At 44.2% G+C, this 25553-nt stretch overlaps 1 protein-coding gene across 3 annotated transcripts in view; it reads left to right on the forward strand.

Moving 5' to 3' along the window:
* Nucleotides 1-1449: 1449 nt before the first annotated feature.
* BMPER (BMP binding endothelial regulator) overlaps nucleotides 1450-25553 on the forward strand; it is a 233886-nt gene continuing 209782 nt past the window's right edge. Inside the window, exons 1-3 of one of the 3 annotated variants that reach the window (XM_046669043.1) lie at nucleotides 1450-2079; nucleotides 3526-3615; nucleotides 4210-4295. In XM_046669043.1, the coding sequence (XP_046524999.1) occupies nucleotides 4281-4295 (15 nt within the window). In that variant the 5' untranslated portion in view covers nucleotides 1450-2079; nucleotides 3526-3615; nucleotides 4210-4280. Of the gene's footprint in view, nucleotides 2080-2140; nucleotides 3165-3525; nucleotides 3616-4209; nucleotides 4296-25553 lie in introns of those variants that run through there. The other 2 variants (XM_046669041.1, XM_046669042.1) reach the window with 2 other exon arrangements.

Below are 25553 nucleotides of genomic sequence, written 5' to 3' on the forward strand. Positions count from 1 at the left end.
GACCTCCTTCCCCTTGAAAAATATCATAAACAGACCCAAATACATATTTTGTTCTCCTTTTCATTGCCATCAAGAGGATTTTGAGATTTGAATGGTAGCACCATTTATCTTAAACGTGAAAGCAGATCTATGTGTCTTTCAGTGCAGACAGGCCTGCTGCATCTTCTTTTCTTTCTTTTTTGACCCTAGAACATCTCAGCTTTGTATAGACAGAGAGAACAACGGGCAGCTGATAGACTATCACTTAAAGAGGTGGTGGCAGCAACAGTGGACGCATGCAGAAACGTTCTGATAAGCCCTTTGGGGAGAAGGATGCTCCTTCAGAAGTAGGGCCCGTTTGCCCAGAAGGCAGCAAGGGAAATCACTGGAGGCAGCTGAAGAGAACAAACAGGAAGAAGAGACAGGTTTGCCAAAGGCTTCTGTACATCTTTCCCGTTCATAAACTTCCAGGCTGATGAAAATGTTTTCCGGGTGGTTTTTGAATTTGCACCTACAGGGAGATTCCCAGTGCACCTAAAGCACAGTGCCTCTGATTTGAGAAATGTACACACGCCTAGATCCCATCATAAAGGATTTTGTCATGCAGACCCGTGAGGATGTATGGCTGGTGCCAGGGAAGGCACATCACAGTAATTCACGTGCACTCTTCAAAAGTCCTGCAATTCCATAAAGTGCCTTTATCCAAATCTACTGCAGAAGTCGAGGGCAATAAAAGGGTCCCGGCCTCCCCATTACCCCATTTCCTTTAATGAAGTCATGATTAACATCTTTATCTAAAAACCCCATGCAGAGAGAGTCCTTTTAGATAGAGATGATAGTGTTTCCAACTGATTCTACTTATCTGTAGCAATAAAATTCCTTATTTTATTTTTTAAGCAGTTGCTAAGGATTGGGTAGTAAGGCTGGGTTTAGAATTTTCTGGGGTTTTTTGCTTGTTCCTTTTCTTTATGGTCAGTAAACATATTAAACACTGATTTTCAATAAGCTGCCTGGCCATGGTGGTTATTTGGGGGGGGAAAAAGCAACCACACATCATCTTTCTTCTCTTTAAATTTAAATTTTACACTAAAAATCTGTTTTGAGAGGGAAATGGAGCGTGCTAAGCTAATGACAGCTTTTCCCTTCTCTTATTTTTTCCCTTGTCAGAGCAACGCTCTCGGATCTGCTGCTTGGCGTGCCGGGACCGGGATGCGGGCAATGCTGCATTAATTAAGCGAGGCCTCTAAAACACTCGAAAAAATGAAAACAGAAAAACAGCCCCCCCTTAAAGCGGGGAGGGGTCAGGATGGAACTAGACTAAATGTGCCAGCAAACAGATTCGTTTATTTTCAAGGGTATAGTTTCTGCGACTACAAACAACCCACTGCGCCGGGAGATCGTTAGGTGCATCCCGCTGAGAAAAGTGCTTGTCGAGTAGAGGACTGCCATTCGGATCCACCCAGGCCGACCCGCCGGGAGGATGGGCGTGCGGGGACGCATTTCCATTCTTGGGGAGAGGAAGCCGGCGACTCACGGTGAGCTTCGAGAACAGCTGATCGTCAGGTCCCAAAACTTGCCGAGCATCCCCTAATTCCCACCCCGCGCCTTCACAATTTGGTTACAAAAATTCTCTCCTCCACTGCCGCCCCTCTTTGAGCAGAGGGTGCCACCGCTTGGGCGGGAGGCCGCGGTTCGGCCCGGGGGATCCGCGGAACGTAGGGTCGGACTCCCGGACACCCAGGACTGCGGGGCCAGAAGGGCGCAGCCCCGGCAGCGGTGGCGACAGAACCCCAAGCTCCGGAGGCCGCCGTGGCGACCCCCGCCAGAGATCAGCCGCCGGCGTGTCCCTCCCTCTTTTGCGGGTGAATGAATGATTAGCCAAACAGCACCTCCCCGCCCTTGTCCGCCCGAAGTTGGAAGGGAGGAGTCTTGGAGCGACTCTTCCTCTTTTTTAAGGGCGAAAAGCGTTCGCCTCTGTGGGTTTATTAATCGACCTTGCGTGTCGTTTCAACTTCTGTCCTCCCTAGTGTCAGGACGCGCAGACACATAAGCACAGAGCACTGATCTCCAAGGCCCCTCGCCCCTCTGTCCGCTCAGCCCGTGAGTCCGCAGTCGCGCCCCTGCGAGAGGGAAGCAAGGCAGGGAGTGTAGAGTTGCGGGGCCCCTTCTGCGCCTGGTTTGTCGCTCCTTCCCAAAGCTGGGGCACCTGGGAGCGAGCGGGGGTGGGTAGGCGCCCCTGCGCCCCATTTTCTGCTCCCTCATAGGGTTGGGACACCCGGGCGTGAGCAAGGTTGGTGCGGCTTCCCGCATTAGAGAACGGTGCCCCCGGGAAAGGGAGGAGGCACGGCGCGCGCCGGGCCGTGGAGACCCGCCTGTCCCGCTCGGATCTGCGCCCTGGGGTCGGTGGCCTCGCTCGAGGGGCCAGGAAGCGGGCTGGACGCCCGGCTGAGAAGCGTCCCTGGCGCGGGGCTCCTGCAGTCCCTCCTGGGCCGGGGCGCCCCCAGCGGGTTCCCGGAGGCGCCCGGTGCGCCGTGTCTCGGAGCCGGAGCGAGCGTGCGCGCTGGCCGGGCCGGGAGCCGGCGGGGCCCGCAGGAGGCGGGGGGTGCAGGAGCCGCAGCGGCGGCGGCGGCAGCGCCCCGGGCAGTTGCTGCAGCCCTGGCGGCGGCCGCAGAGCAGCGGTGCGCAGCCGGCAGCGCAGCCACTCCTCTCTGCCTATCTCCGGCTGCTCCGACACCCCCTCCTCCCGGCCCCCTCTTTGGCGTGGAGGGGGCGACGACTAAGCCACTGCGAGCAACTCCTTAAAAAAAAAAAAGCCGCATTGGAGGAGCCTGGCCGCAGGACCCCTCCTCCCTGGGCGCCCCCCACCCTTCACCTCCCTCTCCCGCCCCCCCATCCACCCCCCCCGCCCCAGGCTCCCGGGCGCCCGCCTCCCTCCTTCGCGGACTGTCTCCCCACTCGCCGGCTGAGAGCCCTTTTTGACTGCGAGCGGAGGTAGCGGAGTAGAGGCGGCGGCGCGGGACCTGCAGTCGCCCGGGATTCCCTCCAGGTGACGATGCTCTGGTTCTCCGGCGTCAGGGCTCTGGCTGAGCGTCCCTGCAGGCGCTCGCCCGGGATTACCTGCTGCGTCTTGCTGCTGCTCAATTGCTCGGGGGTCCCCATTCCCGTGGCTTCCTCCTTCTTGACAGGTAGGGGAGGGGGCGGGAGGGCTCAGTCCTCCCAGAGGCTGGCTTGGTACCTGGGAGAAGAGGCACTGGATTGCCCCGGGGACTGGAGGGTGGGGAGTGAGCACCTAGGCGCCTGCCCCTCGCTGGCCGAAGGGGATGAAGCGAAGCCCGCGGGGTTAAAGGGTGGGAAGGCACTGAGTAGGGTAAGGGGTGGAGGGCTGAGAGGCTGTTGATAGTGATAATAGAAATTCTTCTATTTAAATTTGGAAATTCTTTTATTTTTTGTGGTTTCCTCAGCCCTTATTTTGATCTGCTCTCTCCCAATACAATTAAGGAGAAAATTTGCACCGTTTTGCGCACATCCTCCTTTCTCACTCTATAGGGTTCCAACATATCTTCTGGGCTAGGAGTCCCTTTTAAAACATCAGCTCTCCAGACCTCGAATTTAAAGAAACGATCATATTTTAAAAGGGTAATAATAGCAGGATATAATAATTATATGTTTTCAGGCAGGTGAAGACCTCAACTGCTATTCTGAAGGACATACTTTACTGACACCTGGTGCAGGAAAGAAAATATTGAGTCAATTTCTAAGAGAAGAGGAAAGAAGATTGTGTTTCAAAGTGATTTCAACTCACGACAATATGAGGCAGATTCATATAAAGGCCTGTTCATTGACACAGTCCTGAATTTTGTTCAAATTTAAAGTCTGCCCTAATGGCCAATTTGAATTTTTTTTGCATATGGGTGTGTGTTTAGTTGAAATGCCTTCCTGAAGGAGAAGTATTATTAAAGATCCAGTGAAATATTTGGAATTGTGCTTAAATCATCTGAGAGCAGAAAAATCTGTCTATATGTCACAGTCTTTTTAAAAAAAAATTAAATGAAACTATTTAAAATAGATTTTTTTGGGGGGGGAATTTGTTTTTATTGAGTTTGATAATTTAAAACTCAGGAATTTCTGAAATTTGGGTAGTTGTTTCCAAAAGGATCAATGTAAAAATTTTAATTTTTGTAATAATGCCACTTTGCTAAGTTTAAAGTAAAAAATTTTTCCTCACTTCAGGTTCTGTTGCAAGATGTGAAAATGAAGGCGAAGTCCTCCAGATTCCATTTATCACAGACAACCCTTGTATAATGTGTGTCTGCTTGGTAAGTATGGAGATCAGGTAATGGGAAGTCAACTGCCCCCTCTGACAAGGTGAATCCATTAAATGTAATAATATAAGCAGATCTAAAAATTGTTCTTAGTCATTACAAAACTGCACCTAGCTGGTGAATTGAATTTAGTTGAATTTTTATGGGCTTTGGCAATTTCTGTTTCATCAGGCTGAGAGTTCTTAGCTTTGACATCACTGTTACAGAAGTAAACTTAAGATGGACTTTGTATGGCATTGTCTCAGTGATAATTACGGTTTCCACTGTCTGTTCCCGGGAATGGCTTTTGCCACCAAATCATAGGTGCCACCAAACTTCCTGTCTTGATTCTGTCATCTGAGCTCAGTGTGAAAATGTGGAGATAAGATTTAGGTATAAAGGTCAGGGATAAAGTATGTAACAAGGGGAAAGAGAGGTGACAGTCACAAAGAACAAACATGAGGACAAGATGTAATCTTGGATTTCTTTGCCTGTTATACCCTAAGCTCTCAAAAACAGTCTTTATATTTCTGACTTGGAAGCATGAGTCAGGAAGGACATTCTATCCTTGATAGAGAATGACACCCGGCTGTCAGCTGCTTAGTTAACACTGGCAGTGACTAGTTGAGTCAAAAAAAAATTTGTTTCAATTTATTTTAAGTTACTAGTTAAAGATAAGCTCTAATAAGTAACCAAAGCGGGGAGATTAAGTTATATGACTAAGAATTTCTGAGATGAAATATAGACTCACAAAGAGCAACATTTTTGCTTAAGAGTGTTTTACATGCCAATCACTTTTGGCAAATCTTGATTAAAAACTACGGATCACAAAACCCTGTTGGAAATACATTAAGGCAGTCAAATGCAAGGCCCCAAAGTGATCGATGACTGCTTGTTATCAGATCAACGTGCTATATGGAACTGAGAAGGGATTCTTCCATGTTTAGGTGAAAGCCAAGCCATCTGGGTTTAAACTACCCAAACATTTTCATGACAAGGGATGAGGTCAATGTTGCAAAATGATAAATGGGTGAAGGTGGATGCCTGTATCAAATGATTATCAGGTTCTGGAGACTACGGAAATCAACAGAAACACAAGTGAAAATGTGTTACGTTTGCTGCGACGCTAAATATTGCTGCCTTAATGCCGAGAGCTAGGAGCGAGGGGCTCTTTAGATTTTGTGTTTGTGAGTTGCCATATTAATGAATGATCTTTCACTAAAGGACTTGCTGAAAAGAAGCTTTGCGTTTAAATTTTGACTCAGTTGTATATTTACAAATACAGCGTGTGTGTGTGTGTGTGTGTGTGTGAGAGAGAGAGAGATAATCTTCCGTTTTCATTTCTCTTATCTGTGTAAGTAAGTGAATTATTTTATCTTAATCTCTTAAGATTTCAGAGGAAATTACCCCAACCGAGTAACATTTAAATATGCTAGAAGCTCCACAAGTGAAAATATTGTTTTTCTCCTCAGCAATATTACTATGCATTTATAAAGTTTAAATATACAGTTTGGATTTTGCAAACTGTTCCCAAATAACATTATGAAAACTTCAGACGTCATTCCCCCTTTTCAGTACTCCCACCTGGGGGGAAAATAGTGCCTTTCTCTAAAAGTGCACTTACTGATAATAGGATAGATGTTAGACTCCTGCCATTTGGAAGGTAAAGAGTGAGTCTAGAGAGAAAAGATGCATCAATTGGAACTCAGGTGGGAATGATATTTATTCCAGAAAAATGTTGATTAAGTTCAGAAGGGTAGAAGTTTCGTTTACATCTTTAAGTAACATTTGGGGGTATCTGCCTTGAGTGAGAGCAGTCAGAAATCCTTTCTAAACATGTGAAGCCGGGACTCTGGCAATCCGACTCACTCATTATTCAGAAGATGCCTCAGACTCTTTCCCCAGCTGAAAGGCTTAGTGATATGTTATAGTGACTTTTGCAAGGATTTAGGATTATGGAGACTAAGTTGTCATAGCCATTATTGCTTCCCAAGCATTTGTAACGACTTGATAAAACTGAGTAAGAATAGATGGATGAGCTCTTTTCTATTTGTAGATGTTCTTGTAAGTTTCCACAGGACCCTCTGCAGTCCATGGATTTCAAAGCACCCCAGACTGCCACGAGGCTGCTTGGCATTTTTATACTTCAGTTGGAAGGTAGATGTATTTAGCAGATAGATAATATCAGCAATAGCAACTAATACTTATGAAACACTGTATTTGCTGGCAATCACCTAAGCCTGCAGTATTTCATTTAATCCTCACAAAAGTCCCGTGAGGGCTTTTACTCCCATTTTACAGATGAGGAAACTGAGGCTGGAGGAGTTAAGTTGCTGTTGAAGGTCATATTTTAGTAAATAGCGAAACTGGAACTCGCTCTCAGTTTCTTCTTCTATATCACATGCTGGTAATCAAGTAATACAGGCTGTTTGCTTAGTTAAAAATGTGAAAAAGCAAGGAGAAAATAGAAAGATCGTCAAGTTATTTTACTTTTTGGCGTTGCATGAGTTATTTTGTTTTTTTCTTCGGAGTCTTTTAGGAGTTCAGTTAGCTAACATTTGTTAATCGCGTTATATGAAAGGAAAATCTCGTTATGATTTCAGTTGACCTGCAGGGAGCTTTAGTTGTGAGCTAGCTTTATGTATGTACATGAAGAGGGTATGTAATAGTCAAAACTGTACTTTGGATAAAGAAAATAGTCATATTTAGTTTTTGTTGGTCCAGCCTTTTGGCAGAAAGTTACCTAGGGCTGAGCATAAGCTCATATCTTATTTCATAACATGTACTAAAAACAAACTAACCTCAACGTACGCTTAAAAAAGACGTAAAATGTTACAGTTGGGAGGAAATAGGTGGCACAAACTCTTGTCTGTAATTACAGTGCAAAAGCTTGAAAAACCCCACAAAATCAACTTGGCCTGATTTAAACTTTTAAGCTCCGAAATGTTTCAAAGGTGGAATGAGCTCATTTCTGTGGGAATTTTGCGATGGACAGCGGGCGCAGTGGCCATGGCAGGCAGAACTGAATAATTTTATTTTCGTTTATTCTCGTCTGCCTAGACCTGAGCATCTTGCCAGAATCAGTTGTGGGCCAAGAATAACCTGTTGTTAGCTGGTGATGGATATCATTTTAAAGTGTGCGGGTCAAAAAGCTTCAGTTCATCTATTCAAGGGGAAAGGTGGGAAGTTGGACCACTGTCCTGAAATTTAGGGAACGGGTAAGCAGTTTAGATTGAAGACGAAAGCGCTCCATTGTTTAGTTAGAAAGCAAAGCTTGGCTTTTCCTCACCTCACAAAATGGTCTTTTATGGGGCTGAGGAAGGAAGGCTCAGACTTATTGCTGTTTTGTATGATTTTTTTCCCTTCTTGCTGGAATTATTTTTCCCATAATGACTAGAAAAACACGTTGGTGCCTTCCCTGAAGCACAGCTGATAGGAGCCAGCCACACCCAGATCCTGAATCTAGAGCACTTCTCTAGATCTTTTGGGCATCCCCGCATCCACCCAGTGTATGGGAAGTGGTACTTCTGCTGATCTCCCCTGCTCCACCTCACGTAGCGGAGAAGGAAATGGCACAAGCCGGTGAGTTCGGCCCACTACTGGAAACCTGAGAAAAACTTGGGAGGCTGGGACTCAGAAAACCAGAAGCCAGTCCGAGCTTAGTTTGGCATACGCTTTGTTCAGCAAAAAACATTATTCTGAGGTTTAAATTTCCTTTTTTAAATCCAGAGGTGCAATGTAGAAATGGACCCTCTGCTCATAAAAAGCAACGTGAAATTTGGTGTTACAAGAAGCGGGGCTCCACCTATCTTGGAGCCAACCAAGTGGTGGAAACAGAGGGACTTTGTCTGCTGTCTTCTACTCTTTTATCACAAAAATCCTCCGCGGCTAAACAAGTAGCTGCCAGCATCTTCCATTCTCTCGGGTGCCTTATCTCTATAAAATCCTTGTGTGTTTTATTGTTCAGATTAACCGGTTAGCGAATAGATATCCATTATCTGAACAAGTATGAGGCACATGTTTGAGAGTGAGGGCAATAACACTGCATCCGAATTCAATTTGTGTGTGTGTGTGTGTGTATGTGCGTACATGAGGTGGGGAGTTGAGAGAGGGAGAGAGAGAGACAGAGAAAGAGAAAGAGAAGATAGAAAGTCATCCGGGTATGTTCAGAGAGATATAGACCTTAGTATATGCACATATACATAGATGACCATAACTTTTTGAAAATTGTTTCATACCATGTTTAGACTTTGGATGCTCGCTAAGGAAGTGATCCAGATTTATTTATTTATTTACACTTTGTTTAGAAAGTGTAGGGACCAATTGCTCTTCCATAGAACAATGTAGTCAATAGAGCAGTTTTAGGGGGAGGTAACTAAATTATAGCATTGTGCTGGCAAATTCACCAACACCAGCTCTGAGGCAGTTTGTTTTACCCATGCTTTATTGAGGCTTAGAAAGGCAGAGCCAATGTCCTGAGGTCACACAGTTACTAAGAAAACTGGGATGTGAAACCAGTGCCTTCTCTGTGAAACCAATTTGCTTCTCTAGTTATTTACTACTTAAAAATGTCTACAAACACTTCCAGGGGCTTCAGAGAGTTATTTCAACCTCCACAAGGCTGATATAGGATCTCTTTGGGGGCAGCTGGAGTGATTTTGGTTTTGTAGCACAAACCAAGCCTGGGATATGGTGGACCCTTTCAGAGGAAGACACAGTTCAGACAGCTTTTGGCTGGCTTCCTATCATTTTGGCAGAGAGCCTGGTATCAGACAGGCCTGGGTTCAAATCTTGGCTATGTCACTTACTGGTGGTGAACTTGAGAAAGTTACCCCACCTTTCTAAGCCTTAGTTTCCTCATCTGGAGAGTGGGATGGATGTCAATACCCAGCTCATAGAGTTGCTGTGAGAATTAAATGAGATACAGCATATATGTCTTGGCCCAGGGCTTGGCATATAGTAAGCTCTCCAGAATGAGTCGTTATTGTTGTTGTTGATGATGAACTTATTGTTTAGATTTTTATTTCCTCACCCGGAATAGGATGCATGCAAAGGTTTATCAGAAAAGGAAACAAAAGGAAGCTGATGGAGAAGAGACCTACAGATAGTGATGCCAAGCCCACCCATCGCTGTGAATGAACAGGGTTAAGGCAGTGACATTTAGGGGGGTTTTCTGTCCCTCTAGACTTAGACTGGGCCAAGCTGGGCTCGCTTCCTTATTGGTCCAGTGGTGTTCGAGCCCTGGTGTAAGTTTTCCCCCTGCTCTCCATTAAATGCTAAAAAAACTTTCCATGGAAGAGGGGCCTCGTTTTTCTGCAGAGTATTTACATCTCTATGCCTGTGGGGTCACCTTCACTTGTACTTTTATTGGCAGAAGGATAGGGTTGGGACTCAGGAGCGCCGTAATTCTGGAAAAACTGCCTAGTGGTCTGGCATCATGGGGATTTTCCTGGCCCGCCTCATGGAAGTCTCTCAACCCCGTTCCAGACCTGAGTGGGTTTTTGCTGCCTACTTACTCCTGTGTTCCTCTTCCCCATCCTCATCCCATTTTAAACACGCTTTCATTTTGCTTCACGGCACTGGTCTTTCCAGAATGCATGGAGTTAAGTGTGTTTTAAGCCTAGGAGATAATGCTGAGTACTTCGCTGGACTAGGATACAAACACGGTGAGGGCAGGAGAAAAGGACATAATGGGAAAAGTCAGGCAAGGCAAAACAATGGAAAATAAAGCCAATTAGTAAAAATTTGTTGAATAAATAAAGGATATCAGTTTCTCACACCCTCTGCTCTGGCACTTGTGTCCAACTGATAGTATGTTGAATCTTTTGCGCTATAAAAGAATATGAATAACACCACCTTTCATGGCACCAGGAGGTCAAGTGTGCTTGTTGAACTTAGTTAAGATCAGCAAACGAGCTGGGTGCATATTTTAAGACCTCTTGATTCCCAGCTCTAATTCTATAAAACACTATTCAAAGCACTAGGGATAGCTGGTTATAAATTCAATAATATTATTCTTTCTTCCTTCTCTCCACACTTCATTCTCCCCTTCCATTTTATTTTATTATTTTTAGCCTTTTCTGTGTTTGAAGCATTGTGCTGGTTGGGCACCTTGGGGAGTCAAAGACCAATAGTACAGATTCTTGCCCACAGCCTAACAGGGGAGAAAGACACATGCGTAAATAAGTTTCAGAGGAGTGAGAGAGAAGCACTGTGCTGTACTTGAACCCAGGCACTGAGGGAGTCATAGATAAATTCTGGCTGGATTATCTGGGACCTTGACAAGCGGAGGAGGGATAGTCAAGATGAGGCAGTGCTGGAGGAAGGCACAGAGGAGTATAGGCTTAGGATGTGCGGAATTGATGGAGTCTGGGGTTCCCAAAGCTCCAATGGGAGCTGGAATTAGGAAGCTTGGTGGGAGCCAGCAAGGGGAGAACTTTGAGGGCAATAATAAGGAGATCAGTTCCACTCATGTAATCAGGGGCAGCCATTTAATATGTTGGCACAGCCACATGGCACAATAAGATGTGTTTTATGAAAATGCCTCTAGGAGCTTTTGTGGGGCATGTTTAGAGTCTGGAGAGGATGGCCTTTGGATAACAGACTCCAGGGATGTGTTGTGGTCAGGTGGGAGCAAGCAGCCTGGAACAGGGGTGGGCAGTGGGAATGGAAAGAAGATGTTAGGATAAACCAATGTCACTCATTCTTTTGAATTTCTTTAACCACTTTCTAGTTCTAGAATATTTGGATTAAAAGACTTCAAACCATGCCCAGCAAGACATAGTAATTGAAGTGCAGTAGTCAGTACGGTGGAGTGACGTGCTAGGTCATCACTTTGCTAATCACTCGGTGTCTTTGGAGCAGGGTGCTGTTATTTGAATTAAATGGTTTACTTCCCACTTTCAAAATTCCACTTTGGGTGCCAGCTCTCTCCTCTAACTCACAGTGATTCCTTGCTCTACACTGTTGCATGACTCATTCAGCAAATTATTTATTCTGGTAGATATTACCATGATTGTATGTATTCTCAGAGTCAGCACCAATTTTATACAATCATCAAAATTGAGTGGCTCACCTTAAAAAAGCATACCAATGTGCTGGGAACCCCTGGATTTGCAGAGGAGTTTTGGAGCCCAAGTTGATCGCACTTGACAATAAAATAGATGGCAAAGGAGAGAAATGGGGTGAATTGAAGGGAATTTTGAGCATTCTAGCCAATGTCATAGACAATGTAGGAGGAGAAGAGGTCAGGGATGTGGGTGGGTGCTAATGAGTTTAGACGTGGTGAGTTGGGCTTCATAGATCTCTCAAGTAGCAAAGTTTAGTAGGCTCTTCAAAATGTGGATCTTGATGTCAGTAGAGAAATCAGGACTAGAGGATACCAATTTGTTCAGTGTCTGCACTGAAATAAACTTCAAAACTTTGGGAATAAATTACTCATCCTGGGAAGGGATCTAAATTGAGATTTCAAGAAAAGAGACTACAATGGTAACTAGAAGAAGGGTTCTATTTAAGAAGGATAGAAAAGGAGAAGCCTATGACTGACATTGAGAAGCAGTTATAGAAAAAGGAGGAGAATCAGGAACGCATGGGCCGAGGCAGAAGGTGTTTGAAGAAAGGAAAGACCAGTGGGATTAACTATTCCAGAATTAGACGGAAGATTCTAGGAGAATATCAAAGAAGGAACTTTTTCATCATCTGCTAGGAATATTTGAAACAGTGAACAATGGTGATCACCTTCCTTGTCCCTGCTACGTGTTTGCACGCAGAATTGAATTGATCATAGGCGGAATTTGGCAGAACCCCATTTGACAGAAATCCAAAACTAAGATTGCTGTAGGCGCTTTGAAAATTTAGGGCAAAAATCACAAATTTTCCAAACTTTGATTTAAAAAGATCTTAGCAAAAGTGAATAAAAACCACATGAAATTCTAAAAGGTACCAAAGCAAAACTAATTTCATGGATAAAAGTAATATATTTTTGCAAACGTCTTTGGAATATTTCTACCGTTAAGTACAAACTGGACAAGGCAACATTGAAGCATTATTTATTATGAATAAGAGCAACAATATAAAAGAGCCTGACTAATATAAAATCTTACCATTATGAACTTTCAAGTTTGCTCTAGTAAACTGTTAATAGTGCTTTAAAAATATTATGATATAATTTAATTCCTTAGTTAGATCTTCAGGAAAAATATTTTCCTTTCCCCACTAAATTTTTAACGTTCATTTTATTGTTGAAGTAAAGCTGTGGAGTGGTGGCCTTGGTGTCTCAAATTATGGGTTCAAGTCTTACCCAGGCCACCTGGTAGCTGTGCATCACTGAGCAGGTGCCTTGCTCTCTGCGCCTTAGTTGTCAGTGCTGGGCAAGTCACAATGGTGTGGGTGCCCTTCAGCTTCCTCTCTAAAGAGGAATAACCATGCAGACCCCATCTCCAGGCTCCAACTCTTAACTGAGGTGATGAGGTGATGTGCATGGGTTAAATGCCCTGATGTTTGTGAAAGACCTTTGTAAATGGAATTGTTATTATTCCGTTTAATAATTAGTATTATTCCATTATTCCATTCATGTAAATGGAATTATTATTATTAACGGCAAGAACTTGAATAGAAGAGAGTGAAGTGTATGTCATAAACCAGTTTTTACCACGTAATTTTTGCGTATTTTTTAAGGAACAATAGTGTGGTGGTTCCTGTGTCTACTCCTTAATGGTTGTATGGCTTTGGATGAGTTGCCTAATATTTCTATATCTTTTTTTTTGTTTTTAAGATTGACACCTGAGCTAACATCTATTGCCAGTCTTTTTTTTTTTCTTTCTTCTCCTCAAAGCCCCCCAGTACATAGTTGTGTATTCTAGTTGCAGGTCCTTCTGCTTCTGCTATGTGGGACGCCCCCTCAGCATGGCCTGATGAGTAGTGTCATGTCTGCACCCAGGATCCAAACCTGTGAAACCCTGGGCCACTGAAGCAGAGCACGTGAACTTAACCACTCAGCCACAGAGCTGGCCCCATATTTCTGTATCTTGACATCTTTATCTTTATCATAGGGCTTTTGTCAGAATTGTGAATTAAAATGTGAAATTCTTAAAACAGAGTCTGGAACATGGTAGGCACTTCAGAAAGGATAGCTACTGTCACTATCTAAATGCTATGCAATTACTGCTTATGCCCTACTTCTGAGAAGTGATTAAATGGACTGTTTTTATTACAATTTATTGTCAACACCTCAAAATGTGCTTACTCTGCATTTCTCTCAGGGTAGCCAACGGAACTTCAGCAGAAGTGACTGCTATCTTTTCTGATAAGAGATGGAAACCTGGTAGTATTGGGGGTTTGGCAAGATGGGTTGCTCTTCTGTTTTTCATCTTTACCGGTTCACCTGCTTGATCAGTGTCCATCTATGGACTGCTAATCACCAGGGTGCTTTTACAGTGAGGCCCAGTTGTCCTTTTGTGGCACTTGCTATTGAATCAGGAAGTGGCAGGTGGGAGGCAACGATGTCAAACTAATTCCTGAGTGGACCCGCTGAGCCTGACCCTTCTGAGTCCTTCCCATTTTAGACTGTGCGGAGTCCTGCTCTCTGACCAGCCACAGCCACTCGTGCGTACTTGTAGTGTGGGACCTTGCCCTCTGCAGGGGAATCCCAGATTAACTGATGTGACTGGATGTGGAAATGTGGGCCTTACAGAATCACACGGTTTTATACGTTTGCAACCAGCGGTCCTGTCAATTCCGCTATGCGCCTGTGTCTTCTCCTCAGCAGCATGTTCTGTGTCATAGTGTAGTTACTTGGGCGAATTTATGTCTTAAGAGATGAGGTCTTCAAGCGTAGGAACCTTGTCCTGTCATCTTTGTAAGCCCCACAGCTTCAATGAGAGGTCGGCAACCTTGGGACTGGAGTGGGAGTTGGGCTGGAGTTTCCTGTTTATAGTTTGGGTTGTTAACACTTGAGATGGCTCCCCCCAGAGTGGAACTCCAAGTTCCAAAACATGATTCTCTCAGATAGTTTGTCACAGAAGGTCAACCCCCCTCTGTACAAGACATCCTCAATAATCATCACAGAAGCACTTCTTTTCCTTTGAAAGGAATGTTCTCACATTTGAAAGTTTAGAACGATATAGACATTAAGACCTGCTCTTATTCGTGACAAAAGGAACATTCCCTCTTATAGAAATATCCTGCTGTCAAAAGCAGCCGTGTCGGTGACAACGCAGGAGGTGAGGAGGGCTTCTCTCACTTCTGCTTTCAGAAGTGACAATGAAAAATGCCCCGATTCCCCGGGCTGCCGTTCCCCAGTCATTTCCTCCCCTTTTCAGTGAGGCTCCCGCCGAAAACCTTGACACAAGCCTTCGTGTTTAGATTAGGTTTTGGATGTTAGCTCCTTTGGCTTCTGGGAGCTGACTCTGTTGAAAATTATGTTTTTTTTTCAAGGACAAAGGCCTTATTGTATGTACATGTCGTGTAGTGAAATGAGGTTTTTCTTTTTCTCAAATGCTAGGTGATGGGTGGTACTAACCCAGATCTGCCAAATGAGGGGTTCAAAGGTCTGTGACCTGAAAGGCAATTTTAAGGTTTCACACAGGTAACTCAACAAGAGAAAATGAGGGGGTGGGACAAGTGGCATCTTCACTGACCAGAGCATGTCCCCCAAATGCCCTGTTTTGATGAGATAAACATAAAACGACTCTGAAAGAGGACCTGGAACATGAGTGATGGTACTTCAGAGACACTTCAAAGAGAATAACAATAATAATAAAAATAATGGAGATAACAATCATCACATTTTAACTTATAAAAGCATGCATTTCCAAAATAACTCTTGTCTTCTTGGTCAGATAAATAGATTTTGGCCAGATGGTTTTTCATGGGAGCCGAGGCTGTTAGGCATGGTCTGAACATCACATTTTTAGATCCTGCATGGTGGGCCTCTCTGGTTCTGCTGCTGGGTGACGGCAGGAAGGCAGGAAGACTGTTTTCAGGAGAGACTGGGCTTGGTCCTCCAAAAGGAGGCGTGAAAACCAGAAGGCCTGAAGCCGTTCTTAGGTTTCTTTGGGCCTCAGGGAGAGGAATTTTTAGCATCTTTATCTTAATTTCTTTTCCTCTTTCTCCATAAACATTTTTTTGTTTTTGGTGAGGAACATTGTCCCTGAGCTAACATCTCGTTGTCAATCTTCCTCTTTTTGCTTGAGGAAGATTGTTACTGAGCTTACATCTGTGCCAGTCTTCCTCCACTTTGTATGTGGGTTGTTGCCACAGCATGGCTTGATAAGTGGTATGTAGGTCCTCACCCGGAGCCAAACCTGCAAACCCTGGGCCGCCAAAGCAGAGCACGTGAACTTAATCACTACGCCACCAAATGTTTAGGCTGGCCCCTGAGCATTTTCTTCTTGACATGTCTTCCTAGGTTCCTCTTCCAGGCAAATCTGCGGATGGCAATCAGACTGTTGTTTCCTTTAACCCTTCGCTGCTGTCTGCTTTCTTTTTGGTGAGCAAAGTCATGACATTTGCATTCTTTTCCACATTTATTCTATTTAAAAATACCGGGGTATTCCTTTCCCATTTGATTTTCTAATTAAACAGAACTGTTTCAGCCAAGATACAACAGTTGCTCTCTCTGGGCTCAGATGTGCCTGTGTTGTGACAGTGGCCTGTGGTGCTTGAAGCTTCAGCCTCCGGTCAAGGTCACGCCTTTTTGTGCCATTTGACTGCCTCGTTCTATGCCTTTACCTCTCAGAAATTCACAAATCTTAGAGGTGCTCACAGCCTGCTGGTGCCTCCTGCTCTGTGGATTTATAGCGTAAAAGCAGTAGCATCAAGACATTCACATAGCAGTGTTTCTTGGTCTCCGGGGGTAACTATTTTCCTGAGCGAGAGGACATGAAAGATTAATCAATATTCTCCTACTTGAGAGCTGCTATGCCAGAAGCGTTAGGATCCTGCCATGTACCTGTGTTTATGCTCCTGTGGGGAACTGGGGGCCTATTAGAATTGAGATGTGGTGATTTCCTGTTTTCAAACACATGTGAAACAATGGCTCCCAAGCCCAGTGAGACTCGCCAGAGGTCGGCTCTGAGCCCCATTAGCACATAGGTGAGCACCGGGAGGGAGAGAAATTTGAGTCACCGAAGAGGTGACTTCAATCAGAATTTGGGGAAGAGCTGGAGGGCAGGGACGGGGCGGGGGGGACAGGAGCCTGCACTTTCTGTGAGCATCGTTAGTCAGTCTGGGGATGGCTTGTGATGGAGGAACTAGCCCGCTGTTCCTCTCCCTGCTGGAGTGTGCAGGGAATGCAGACAGCGGACAGTAGTGGCTTCCTTCTTGTGAGCGCCTGTGTGCATGGAGGGGAATAGTTGCAATTTGTTAAAAAATGTGATTTATTTTCTGTTTCATGTAAACTACACACTGGGCAAGGGCAAAGAGAAATTTGCTTCAAGTAATTTACACGCTTGTTGGCCAAGGTGCAGAAATTCAGAGCTCCCAGATTTTGGCTTTAGATTGAAGCATATGAAATTTTTGATATTTGGTGTTGACCTATAGAAACAGTAATTTCTCATGATTCAACCTAATATATACTTTGAACACCTTGAGAATTTTTCACTGGAGATAGTTATCCTGACAGGTTATTGCAATGTATCTTAATGAGGGGCCTTTAAATTCAGGGTGAGTTTACACTGGGTTCATAAACTAAATAAAATGAGATGATATAGTACAACGCTAATACCTCTTCAATCTCTGAACCTGCAGCTCTGAATTAATGGGCTCTTCTGCACGTCCTCAGGACCCCTCTGATGGTGGTGGGGGCAAGGGAAGGAAGCAGTGTTCACCTTCGCACCAATGAAAGGGAGCACGCAGTGGGTGCTCTGCAGGAAATGTGGGAATGGAATTGCAGGACCCAAGTAGGAAAATGATTGATGGTCATTAAAGTCGGCATACATTTATTGAACATTCGTCTTAATAACGGCCCGAGGTGCTGCGAGATTGGAAAAACTCTTTTTACGTGACCAAAAGATTAAATTATGTTCCAGATAGTTTTGAAGTTAGATATCTTTTATTGCTTTAGAGTTCTTTGAAAATTGATTAAATCATGCAAGCAATAGCTATGAACTCTTGGTTGGAATATTTGATTCATCAGAACAAACTGTTGTTCCTTGATTGTGCTAGATTATATATCTGTGTATTTATATACACACACACATATATATGCATAAGCATATGGATATATTTAATATAACATTTGGATAATGGATTTAGTTTGCAAACTACCTTCTATCATTAGAGAGTCTAAAATAAAAGTGTGAACATGTGATTGAACCAGGAGTTGTGTACATGCTGGAGGAAGCCCTTAGAGTGGAGCTCTGAGCACTGGTGATAACAGACAGACAGTTGTGTTCCCATCTTTGGCAGCCTCTCCCCGCTTCTCCCTTCTCACCCGCACACACACTTCAATCTGACTAGCTGTCTGCTCTCACACAGTTTAGGTTGTTAACAAGTCAGTGGTAAGAATATTGCCTTTGATTTCCTCTGTTCTCCCACCAGGGTCCCAGCAGTGGGGGCTCTATTCTTAATGTGCATAAGAATGACTGGGGAGCTTGTTAAAAATGCAGATTCTGGGCTCCTACTCCAGTGAGTCTGACTCAAAATTTCTGGTGGAAACCAGAGAATCTCTGTTTTTAATAAACTCTTCCAGTGACTCTATGTGGGGGCCAATTTTTGAAAATCTCTTCTCAACTGAGGTTAATGAAAAGGGAAGGATATATAAAGATAAACATAAATATAGATAAATCCCCCAGGGAAGCAACATTTTGAATAGTGGTTAGGTACAGGTGAAATTCTGTTATTGGTACAAAACTTATCAACAGCTCAACTCTCCTTTCCATGACGTTATTCTTGTGGGCTTTCACACAGTTATCTTGCGTGTTAACCGTCTTTATTGGAGCACTGCTGTTCTCTTCATGTCCTCTCCTCTATCCAGCCTTCCCTAGTCACCTGATCAGAATTAATCACTCGTTCTTTGAAGTCTTATGTTGGTTACTTGTATTATATTCCTTATTCCTGCCTACTCTGAAATTTTATTAATTATTTACGTGGCTATCTCTCCTACTGGACTTTAAGGTTTTTCAGGGCAGGAATAGCATCTGATTCTTCTCACTGTCACTCAAAACATCTAGAAGAGCACCTTGCACACTGGAAGTCTCAACAATTTATGAATAAATCTAGTTATGCGTTGCTTAACTATGGGGACGTGTTCTGAGACGTGTGTCGTGAGGCGATTTTGTCATTGTGCGAACATCACAGAGTGTACTTACACATACCTAGGTGGCAGAGCCTACTACACACCTAGGCTGTACAGTACTTATCTTATGGGACCACTGTCGTTTATGTGGTTTGTCTTTGACTGAGCCATCGCTGTGTGGCACATGCCTGTACTGTGTTCATAAATTGGAGGTAGCCTGAACTTCATTTTCTTTAAAGCCATGCTGTGAGGTAGGGCAGGCTTTCTCAAGAAACCTATTTCACAACTGAGATAATTAAGGCTCAGAAAAGTGAAATGAGGAAAAGTTCACACTGAATTCAGCAAGAGTTGGGACTATAATTCAAGTACAGGAATCCTGACCCATCTCGGGTAGACTCCATGAGATATCTTTCAGAGAAAACTTCATGACCACAAGGGTTGAGAAAGCACCCTGAGAGGGTGAGTGAGAGAGATCCAGCAAATAGCTACCATGCTGATTACGTTTTTTAACAGTTCTCGTGGTCCAGTTAGTTAGAGTCCTGACTGGCGCCTTTGGGTAGGACAGGCTGACTGTCTGGGCTGCTGCCAGCCTTTTCATGCGATGGATTCCCACAAGGATGCACTCGTTTCCTGTGGTCTTTCTGTGATGGGCAGCAGCTGCAGGATGAAGCTGATGTGACGTAGGTTTGTTGCTTCTTCGGCATGAGCCAACTAGATGTAGCAATTTGACAGAACGGCCAGGGTTTTATGACTGACTTGCTGGGATCCAGCAGCATCTGGAGGAACCAGAGGCAGGCAAGGAGGAGTTGAGGGTCAGGTGAAGTGGGATTTAGCGATATCCCATCCCAAGCCCTTCCAGTCCCAAACCTCTATAATACAAGCCATTTCCTTCCACTGGCGACTTCTGTCCAGCAGGTACATTGCTCATCCAGAACAGAGCATTCTGGGAAGTTATAGTTCTTTTCTCTCTCTTTATACCAACACCTGTCTGCCTGCACCTTCCTTTCCCTGATCAGGGAGAATGTAAAGTCAAGCTGACCAAGTTCTGATTCATGTTGTCTTCACATAATTCTGGTCACGTTGCTAAACTGTTTTCCATTCTTTAAATGAGAATTAAAAAAAAAATAAAGGGTTAGCCTGGCATTTCATTGTTTCAGGGTTTCACCTTTATCCTTTCATCTTTATTATTTTTCACCATGTTATTTTCTTTCTCTGTTATTAACCCAGCATTTCCATGATGTCACCACTCCTCAAGTTTTGTGTCTCGTTTTTCTCAGTTTCAGTTTTTAATTCTTGGTTTCAGCCACATAATGAAATGTACAAACAGAGTTACAGTGGGACGGTTGTTCTTCCTACATGCACTGAGGTGGCCAGACATATGAGGGATGCAGTGTCTGGGGGAGCTCTCTGACATAGGCAGAATTGGAAGAGCTGGTAGAAGGCCAGAGGAGGGTGGTTTGTGATCATGATTGAGGGGTCAAGAAAAGGATTGCTGGGAATGCTAAAGGGCTAGCATAGAACAGTGTCAAGCGCTCAGGTGGGGGTTTAGTAAATATTTTTCACTAGTGATGATGTGCTGATATAATGTAGCCTGGTGGAGAGAAAACCCAGGGCAACTTTAACAGCCTTCAAATTTGTGGGAAGGAAATATTATGTTGAAAGGACAGAGAGAAGTACTAAGCCCCAAGTTGCAACACATCTTTAGCTCCAGCTTCTCCGCTGGCTCTGCTTCTCGCTCACTTCCAGAGTGAGCCCCAAGGTGGTTGTGGGGTCTTGACTTTTCTGCTTCTTGGCTGGTGCCTGCCTGGGAGTGCAGACCTCTTCCCTACATCCCTGTATCCTAGGTACCCTGCCATAGATGAGATCACACTCCCAGCTTTGAGCCACATTTCTTGGGATCAGAAATTGAAAGGAGGGTCTGACCCTGGACTCTGTTCATCCCATAGTTTTGGCTTTAGATCTTAGTATAACTGAGAAGGAAAACTTAAAATGAGAGATTTTCCCTTTCCCTTTCTTTTGATGACTCCTAAGGGTTGAACCTTGTCTCGCCCCACGTTCATCTTCAACACTCACCCAGCCTTTGGTCACGAGGCTTTGGTGGGTCCGAGCCCTGTTGGTTGGAGACATTGATCCTAGAACTTTTCCCTCATGCTCTCAGCTCTTCTAGCCAGTCAGAATTTTCCTAAACTTGAGTCTATTCCCTCAGAAATGTAGCTTGACAGGCACTGTGGTTATTAGCACTTGGGATAAGGAGTGGCCAGCAGTGGCAAGGCAGCATCTCTGGTGAGCCGCAGATGGTGGACAGCGACGATCCTGTCCTGAGATGTCTTGGTCTCTAAGTATCTGGCAGAGTGGCAGGTGCTGAGAGAAGGTGACCTCTGGTGGCCACTGGATTAATGTAATAATCTCAACCAGTGATCATTCGTAGGTGTGTATGTGTATGTAAGGATTTATATGCATAGAGTTCTCTCAATATTTACATGATGGATTTATCAGAATTTTGTGCATTTGGCTATTCTTTCTTAGACCTTTTTTGCTGGGTCTTTCTTACCTTCTCAAATTTTAAGTGGAAGGCCCCAGGATTCAGTCAAGACGTTTTCTCCGTTTACACTCCTTCGCTAGGTGATTTTATACAGATCCATGGCTTAAAAACCTCTATATGCCAATCGTTCCCACTTTATGCTCCCAGCCCCCTTACCCCTCAAGTCCAGGCTCATATATCCAAAGGTCCACTTGGCATCTCCACATGGATGTCTAGGAAGCATCCAGACTTAAAATGGCCTAAACAGAGATCTTGTTTCCACCCCTCCCCCAAATCTAGTTTCCTCCAGCCAACGATGTCAGCTGCAATGCTCCATTTTCTCAGGCCATCAAACAGGGGGTCCTTGATTCTTCTTTCTCTTACATTCTATGTTCAATCTATTAACAAATCTTGGCAGCAAAACTTTGAAAATATATCTGATAATTTCTAACTACCTTCATTATCACTTTTGCCTCTGGATAATATATTATCAACCAGTGACCATTTAAAAGTATGTATCCAATTGTTTCACTTATTTATGAAAAATCCTCTGGTGGCTCCTCATCTCACTCAGAATACAGTCTAAAGCATAACTGTGGTCTTCAAAGCCCTACATGATCTGGCCCCTGATGCCATCTCTGGCTCATCTTCCAAAGATCCTCCCCTTTCACTCTGCTCCAGCTGTACTCCTGGGCAACTTGCTACTTCTGCATGATACCCAACACTCATGCTAGCCATTACCCTCTCCACAAGAGCATTTGTGTTTGCTCTTTCCTGTACCTGGAACACACTTATCCATTATATATCCATATTCTCTGTATATATAGCTTCTCTCAGGTCTCTGAGCAAATGTTTCCTTGTTAGAGGGTCTTTTTCTGACCACTCTTCCCAACAGTGCCATATCTTGTCATTCTGTTCCCTGGTCCTGCTTTATGTTCTCCAAAGTCCTCAGTGATGCTTGTTATATCACCCATGTATTTGTTCCCTGTAGATCTTCCTTCTAGAATGTCAACTCTGGGAGGACGTGGACCCTCATTTTCATGCTGTGCCCCCAAGGCCAGGGACAGTGCTGGGCCCATTCAGTGCGTATCTGTTGGATGAATGAGTATGTGCCATTTGCGTTTAAGTTTTTGATTAAGTAAATTGAAGATCGAGCTCATTCTCTTCCCCAAAAATCAATTATAAATTTTTCTTTCTATTCTAAACTCTGCTTTTTCTGTAATGACGACTTGTGTTTTTCATAGCTTACATTACTTTGCATATCAAGTCTGACAGAGGGAAAACTATACAAATATGCTGACTGAAAAGTTGTCTTCAATGAAGAATAATGTAATCGTAGCAAGACATATTATAAGGAATAATAATTATAAAATAAAATTTTTCCTATCAAAAACTATTTTAAAAAAATAGATATTACTGCTCCTACTAAGTAGCATGATAATTTTCAGTTTTGGAATGTAAATTAAAATTCAGTATGTAGGTATTCTATACTTGACCTAAAACTTGTTAGAGACGAAAGACTAGCAAAATGTATTAAATATTACAATTTCACAGGGCAAGAAAAAAGTGGCACAAAATCTCTTCCCATGATATATGTAAAACAAAGTGATCTACTGCTCACCACACCGAGCCACATTGGTACACGTAAGTCGGCGTGCGCTGCAATGCCATCGCTGAATGAGGTTGTCAGATCCCAAGGTGCTGACGTATGTAGGTCAAGTTCTGTCTCAGTGAGATAACTGTATAACAAAACTTTCTGAAGACTCATTCAGTGGCCCACATAATGTCTACAGAACCAAGATGGTTTGGATGATCTCAGTGAATTTGTGGCCATGGAATTTGGTTGAAACTGACCTTTCCCTCCTTTGAACTCATGAATAGCACTAAGTGCCACTCATATTGCGACACTCGAGGTGCTTTTGCTGTGTTTATCTTCCGGCCCCTCTTCCTCTTGGATTGTAAGCTCTTCTAGGGCAGAAGATGTATCTGATTCATATTTTCTGTTCCCAGCAAAACCTGGCACAGTGCCTGGCTCACAGCAGGGGCTCAACACTATTTGTTAAACAGATTCATGGGTTTTTAGTCAGATTTGAATTCTGTAGTGCAAAGGTTTAACCCACAGAAAAATCCAAGTATATAGCCAAGATGTCACATTTTCTAAAGGCCATTTGTTTTCTGTTAACACTTTTGTCTTGTTTTAGATGTTAAAAGCTTCTGAGAAGCTGTTTGACAGCGAGACCCTTTTAAAAACCAATTATTAAGAGTAATAATCATAGCTGATGATTTTTTAAAATGAGGCATTTGTTGTGAATCCCTTTAACAAAAAGTTTATGTTATGTTAATGTTTTGTGGATAACTAGCCACTTTCATTTCTTGATAACACCTTAATCAGAAGTGGATTATATGCAAAATTGGCATTAGTTGATTGTTTAATGAGTTTGAAAATGGCAGCTAGTGGATTAAAATTACATTCTAAACCTATGAAATAAATCTGTGGCTTCTCCACTTCTTTCTGACATCTGCATGTGGCCCTTGGGAAGCCCTGGTGAAGAGAACATGCTGCTAATGGCCCTGCTGAATGAGTCAGACTAACTCTAGCTCACAGAATTGCCTTCATATGGGGGATGCTGTCTGAGACTGGCTTTTTCAGTTCTGGGAAGTTCCAGCCAGCTAGAGGGCTCCTGCCTCTCTTGTTGCCCTGCCTGACGTTCCTCAGGCTGACTGGACATCCTGTGCGGTCAGGACCAGTGTGAATACAGCCAGGAGCAGGGATCTTTCCAGCACCTGATGCATCCCGCTGCCCTTACTATTATCCGGACGCAGAACGGCAGGAGCCAGCTCTAAAGCCTGCTGTCCCAGGGGTCCCTTTGAAAGGTTCTGTGATTGCTGGTGGTCGGGGTCAATTGTGCAGATGTCTTCAAAAGTGTCTCACTAGTGACCAGAAAGTTACTTTGTCAAGATGACAGATGGGCTGCGAGCAGCTCCTCTGCCCTGCTTATTCCCTGTGATGTCAGCTTCCATTTACTTGTCAAGATCAGGTACTTTTGTAGCTCCCAACAGCGCTTGGGGTTTCACGGGCAACCTGTGAAAAATCTTCTCTTCTGTTCTGTGAGAAATCTGCTCAGTGGCTTGTTGTGGACCCCCAGGAATGAGGGCGTTTGAGGACCTGGTGAGTTCTATCCGTCGTGGGTGGGTGATGCAGGAAAGAGACGGGTGCTGACAAGAGGGAGACAGCCCTCTGGGGCTGGCCACGTGAGGAAGTGGTTTGCTACCACCAGTCACCTGGCTGGGACACAAATGGGATCTAAGACATTGGGTTTCCATGTTTTGGATGTGTTCCCTCTTCTTTGGCAGAGAATCATCTATTTGCACAATTAAAAGGGTCCATTGAATTATCAGCATCTTTGTGTAGCCAGGGAGCCCAGCTTTTTATATTGTGGTGAGTCGGAGAAGGGACCGCCAAAATAATATCACCAGGTGTCCTTCCTTAACATCATATCACAACTTACGGAAGTTGCTCCAATTTTATTATTATTTTTAACTCCTTGACCCTCACTCCTCGCTACCTCCAATGCCCCACCAACCTGACTTGTAGGTTCCATGCCGTCCCTCAGAGACTGGGAAGCCCGGCTGATGCCCTCTGAGCCGTAGATCCTGCTGGTGGTTGGAGGTGGACCCCCATATCATCTAAGAGTTCAAAAGAAGTCGCCAGAAAGGCATAAAACTTTTCATAGAGTTTCATCTCTCCTTTCTTTTTTGTTTTCATTTGGGCCGAGGAAGAAGTTGACTCATTATTCGTCATGTGCTGAAGGGCGCCCAGCAGTGTAAAATAATCAAAGGTGTTGGGAGAGGCAGCTGGGCCACTGGCGCGTGAGGCCACGTTGCTCTTTGTGGGGCTCTGTTCTTCCTCATCCCTCGTTCACATCTTCTTTCCAGGTTAGGAGTCCGTGGATGTTTTCTCTGCGGCATCAGCTCCATTCCTCAGCCCAGCTGTTTGAGTCTCTTTGACTTGGGAGAAGAGAAGGGTGGACCTGAGCATTTGGGCAAAATAAAGGAAAGATGCTGACATTTACTCCTCTCAATTCACATACCAGCCTCCTGTCCCCTGGCAGAAGTTACACGGTCCACCTTCTGATTTTCTAGTCGCCTTCTGGGAGCCCAGGGATGGTGGCAGAGCTGCGTCTGTGACAGGCTCCACGGCGCTAAGTCGCTCGCTGCTTTGCATCCAGTCCATTCCACCTGCGTTAATGTGGCGCTACCAGCAGACCCCTTGCTTGTACGACGTACAGTATAATAAAAACCAGGCAGTGCTACTTTCTTTTGGCTACTATTTTTATTTGGTGGTTATTTCTTTTGTGTTCTGCCATCTCTAATGTTTCGGTTCTATTTCAAAATATGATTAAACAAAATGAGGAGCTGTTTGACACGGCCCTGTTTTAAATCAGAGCTGTACTTGAGTAGCGGGACATTCTAATGGCCTGTGTTTCTTTGTTCTGAGAGTTCCTTGAAAAGGCCA

The sequence above is a fragment of the Equus quagga genome, chromosome 8 (genome assembly GCF_021613505.1).
Source record: "Equus quagga isolate Etosha38 chromosome 8, UCLA_HA_Equagga_1.0, whole genome shotgun sequence".
Classification (NCBI taxonomy): domain Eukaryota; kingdom Metazoa; phylum Chordata; class Mammalia; order Perissodactyla; family Equidae; genus Equus; species Equus quagga.